Source organism: Humulus lupulus, chromosome 2 (assembly GCF_963169125.1).
Source record: "Humulus lupulus chromosome 2, drHumLupu1.1, whole genome shotgun sequence".
Lineage (NCBI taxonomy): Eukaryota > Viridiplantae > Streptophyta > Magnoliopsida > Rosales > Cannabaceae > Humulus > Humulus lupulus.
In genome coordinates this window covers 294,360,086-294,364,960 of record NC_084794.1, presented here as the reverse complement: position 1 = coordinate 294,364,960, position 4,875 = coordinate 294,360,086, and the positions used below count along the sequence as shown (strand labels likewise).

The following is a 4,875-nucleotide window of genomic DNA, read 5'->3' as shown; positions in this document are numbered from 1 at the left end:
TAATTGAATTGTCATAGTCTCATTCGCCAACCGATCTAATCTAATCAACATCCAACTTTCAAATTCAATCAAATCTAATTGTAATAGCATCCGAAAACAACAACAATCAAATCAAATATATTTATATATAATATAATTATATATAAAAAAGATATTTTGTAATTGGATTAGATCGGATCAGTTCCTAATTGAATTTTCACAGTCTCATTCGTCAACCGATCTAATCCAATCAACATCCAATTTTTCAAATTCAATCCAATTGTAATTGAATATACAACTTTTTATAATTGAATTAGTTTAGATTGGTTGGATATAATTAGATTGATTTAAATCATCACCCCTATAAAAAAATTACGGTGAAAAGGTAAAAATGTGAAAAAGTAAAATAAATAAGTTGGTAGAATGAATAGTTATTAGTGGGGAAAATAGTTAAGTTTATCAAATAATCATATTCTAATATTTTTCTTTTCTTTTCTTTTTTTTGACTAATTACTTACATAAAAAAGAAAAAGAAAAAAAAAGAATTAATTTTGCTTTAAAAATTCAATTTTAGAAAAAGTAGAATAATAGTAGCTGACCAACATGTGATTATAACAAACCTTATTCTCCACGGAGTTCGCCTTCTACATTTGTAGTAACAACAAAGCCTGTACTAAAAAAACAACTCACAAAACAAAACCATAAAAGCCTCAAAAACAACCCAACAAACACTCATTTAGTTCTTCTCTCTCTCTCTCTTCTTCTTCTTCTCTTCTTTCTCTCTCTACCAGAAAAAAAAAATGGGAACTCTGAAAACCCTAAATTTGATATCACGAATCTCTCCATGGTTTCTCTGCCTCGTTCTCACCGCCGCCGCCGATGAATCCGCCGTTATGTCGAAGCTTCTCGCCGCTATATCTCCGGCTCCGAAGGGCTGGTCGTCCACCGCCGACTACTGCTCCGCCTGGGAAGGCATAAAGTGTAGCTCTGGCCAAGTCACCGCCATCAACTTGAGAGATATGTCTCTCACCGGAACTCTACCTTCCGATCTCGGTACTCTCTCTCAGCTCACCACCCTCTCTCTCCAAGGCAACCATTTCAAGGGTGCTTTCCCTTCCATGGCCAATCTTTCTCTCCTCGAAACAATCTACCTTGACAGTAACAATTTCACTTCGATTCCTTCTGGTTGTTTTCAAGGACTCACCAGTTTGCAGACCTTGAGTATCAGCCAAAACACCAATCTAGGGCCATGGAGTTTCCCTGCCGAGCTCACCGGATCTTCTAGCTTGGTTACTTTGTATGCCGGCAGTTGTAATATGTTTGGTACCATTCCGGATATCTTCGGCTCATTCCCGAATTTGCAGGATGTGAGGCTCTCTTACAATAACCTTACTGGGGTTTTACCTCCGAGTTTCGCTGGATCTGGGATTCGGAATATATGGCTTAATAATCAGCAAATGGGGCTTTCGGGCACCATTGAAGTGTTGGCGAACATGACTAGTTTGTACCAGGTTTGGCTCCATAAGAACCTATTCACTGGTCCAATTCCGGACCTTTCGCATTTGGATACACTATTCGATCTTCAGCTCCGTGATAACTTGTTAACCGGCATTGTTCCGACTAGTTTGTCGTCAATTCCGAGCCTGCGAAACATTACTTTGGCGAACAATAAATTGCAGGGTCCTATGCCTTCGTTCCCCAAGTCTGTCACCAATGTTGAACTCGACGGAACGAACAGTTTCTGTAAGGACACTCCCGGACCTTGTGATGCTCAGGTGACGGCTTTGCTTGATGTTGCAGGAGATTTGGGTTATCCAACGCTGTTAGCAAATTCATGGAAAACCAATGATGCTTGCTCAGACTGGAGTTTTGTTATCTGTGATTCTGATGGGAATGTTATCACTGTGAATTTTCAAAAGCAGCGTTTTGTGGGGACGATCTCACCGGCTTTTGCTAATCTTACATCTTTAAAGAACTTGTACCTGAATGATAACAGTTTGACTGGTTCGATTCCGAAATCATTGACCCTTTTGCCTCAGCTTCAGGTTCTTGATGTTTCTAATAACAATCTTACTGGTGAAATTCCCGCTTTTCCATCAAGGGTGAAGTTTACAACGACTGGTAATCTCTTACTTGGGAAAACTCAGGGCTCAGAAGGTGGAGGGACTTCGGGCTCTGGTTCTAACAACACGACTGGTGGGAGTTCAAATGAAACAGGGAATGGTAATCGGGCTTCTGCTGGTATGATTGCTGGTATAGTCACTGCTGTGATTATCTTTGTTCTTGTTATATTGTTTGTGTCATATAAATGTTTCGTTAAGAGTAGGCACAAGAAATTTGGAAGAGTTGAAAATCCTGAAACTGGTAAAGAAATGGTGAAGGCTAGCATAATGGGTGGTGGTATGAATAATGGGTATAATGGAATCGCCAGTGATTTGCAGAGCCAGAGTAGTGGTGATCGCAATGATTTTCCAGTGTTTGAGGGTGGTAATGTCTCCATCTCAATGCAAGTTCTTAGACAAGTGACAAATAATTTTAGTGAAGATAATATTTTGGGCAGAGGGGGTTTTGGAGTTGTTTACAAGGGAGAGTTGCACGATGGGACTAAAATTGCAGTGAAAAGAATGGAGTCTAATGACATGGGCACGAAAGGGATGAAAGAGTTTCAGGCAGAGATTGCTGTTCTTACAAAAGTTAGACATAGACATTTGGTTGCGCTCTTGGGATATTGCATCAATGGCAATGAGAGGCTTTTGGTATATGAATACATGCCACAAGGAACACTGACTCAACATTTGTTTGATTGGCGCGAGCATGGGATTTCTCCTCTTGCTTGGAAGCAAAGGGTTACTATAGCATTGGATGTGGCAAGAGGAGTGGAGTATCTGCACAGCTTAGCTCAGCAGAGTTTTATCCATAGAGATTTAAAACCATCTAACATTCTTCTCGACGACTTGATGAGAGCCAAGGTTGCTGATTTCGGTTTGGTTAAACATGCCCCTGATGGGAAGTACTCTTTGGAGACGAGATTGGCTGGGACTTTTGGATACCTTGCACCTGAGTATGCTGGTAAGCAATTCTCACCCTTCAATTTTGTAACTTTTATACTCATTGATTGCCACATTTACCTAATTCAGCTGCATATCTATTTACATTACTGCTAGCTAAGACATTAGAAGTATGTACAATCAGTAGGCCACAAATGATCAAATTTATCACAATTATGTACTTTAACTGATGTTGATTTCTGAATCATCACTGTGTGATTTGAAGCCTCCCCATTTGAAAAGAACCTGAACTAAATACTGAGTTCATGTTGATTTTTTACAGCAACCGGCAGAGTGACCACAAAAGTGGATGTTTATGCATTTGGTGTGGTTTTAATGGAGATCATCACTGGCAGAAAAGCTCTAGATGACACAGTACCTGATGAGAGATCTCATTTGGTCACATGGTTCCGCCGAGTCCTAATCAACAAGGAGAACATCCCAAAGGCTATCGATCAAGTTCTTGATCCTGATGAGGAGACAATGGAGAGCATATACAAAGTTGCTGAGTTGGCAGGACATTGTACTGCTCGTGAGCCATACCAAAGGCCCGACATGGGACACGCAGTTAACATCTTAGGTCCTCTTGTCGAGCAATGGAAACCTTCCTGCCAAGAAGATGACGAAAACGACGGTATTAACCTAAACATGAGCCTCCCTCAAGCTTTACAAAGATGGCAAGCCGATGAAGGGACTTCGAGAATGTTCGATGATATTTCATTATCGCAAACTCAATCGAGCATTCCATCGAAATTCGCAGACTCATTTCAATCAACGGATTGCCGGTGAAATGGAAAAAGATGCCATAATTGGTAAGAGTCAAGAGAAATCATTTGGCTCCCAAGTGATTTGATGATGATTGATCCCATTGGATCATCATCAGCACGAGTATTGCAACTGCTTTATTTTTTTTTTTTCTATTCTCTTCCTTTTTTCCCCTGTATTTACTGCTTAGTTTTGTTCTCCACACAATGTTTCTTGTCCTAAACCAGATGAATATGTAAAAATTTACGGCTATATTTGATTCTTTTGAACTAACAGATTGTTTTTCTCATCACCAAGATACCCTATTGGCCAGAAAGAACAAAAGGCCACTAAAGGTGTTCCCTCATATTCTTTCATTTCATTCTCCAAATGTATATTTACTTTACTTTTCTGAATTATGTTTCTTAGTGGGACATTTTCCTTTCCCACTTTTTCTCACTTTTTCTTACTCAATACTTTGTAAGTTCCTCTTTTCAGTATTGTAGTGCAAAAAAGGACTAAAAACTCTCATAGGATACCATATTTTAACCACTTTCCACTCGATAATGACATGGATGGAGCTTTTGATAAGGCAAAAGAAAATAAAAAAATTGATGATTAGATATTAGCTGGAAGAGAGTGAGATATGGGCTTGTGCATATCTGTATGGTTTTTGACTGACTTTAATTTTTTGATGAGTTGGGTTAGGTTTGGTATGGATTGGTTTGGTTTGGAAGGTCAAGTAAGTTATGGCACATGGGAGATGTGTATAAACATCTACAAATGAACGTGTTAGGTTGTTCCAAAAAGTGGACTTTCTACACTGTTTGATTAGGACTTTCTTTAGTTTCTTTGGGATACAGCACATGTGGTGGGTCCCCTCTTCTCTTTATTTTTAGATTTTTAGACAATTGCTAAGGCTCACCTAGTGGAGGTCAACAAGAGTGCTATTGTCGCAATTTAATATTGGTTCTCACATATCTAAATTTAATAAATATTATTAGATACTGCTAACCAATATCACTGGTGGTCAACAACACAAAGATATGGCGTACTGATATTATTGCAATTCAATATCGGTTCTCACACATTTAAATTTAATCAA

At 39.0% G+C, this 4,875-nt stretch overlaps 1 protein-coding gene across 1 annotated transcript; it reads left to right on the top strand.

Moving 5' to 3' along the window:
* The first annotated feature begins 680 nt into the window (after positions 1–680).
* On the top strand, positions 681–4,064 carry LOC133819888 (receptor-like kinase TMK4). The gene is made up of 2 exons (XM_062253268.1): positions 681–3,048; positions 3,310–4,064. The coding sequence occupies exons 1-2, from the start codon at positions 780–782 to the stop codon at positions 3,813–3,815; spliced, it is 2,775 nt and encodes a 924-aa protein (XP_062109252.1). The 5' UTR covers positions 681–779; the 3' UTR covers positions 3,816–4,064.
* The last annotated feature ends 811 nt before the right edge of the window (positions 4,065–4,875 follow it).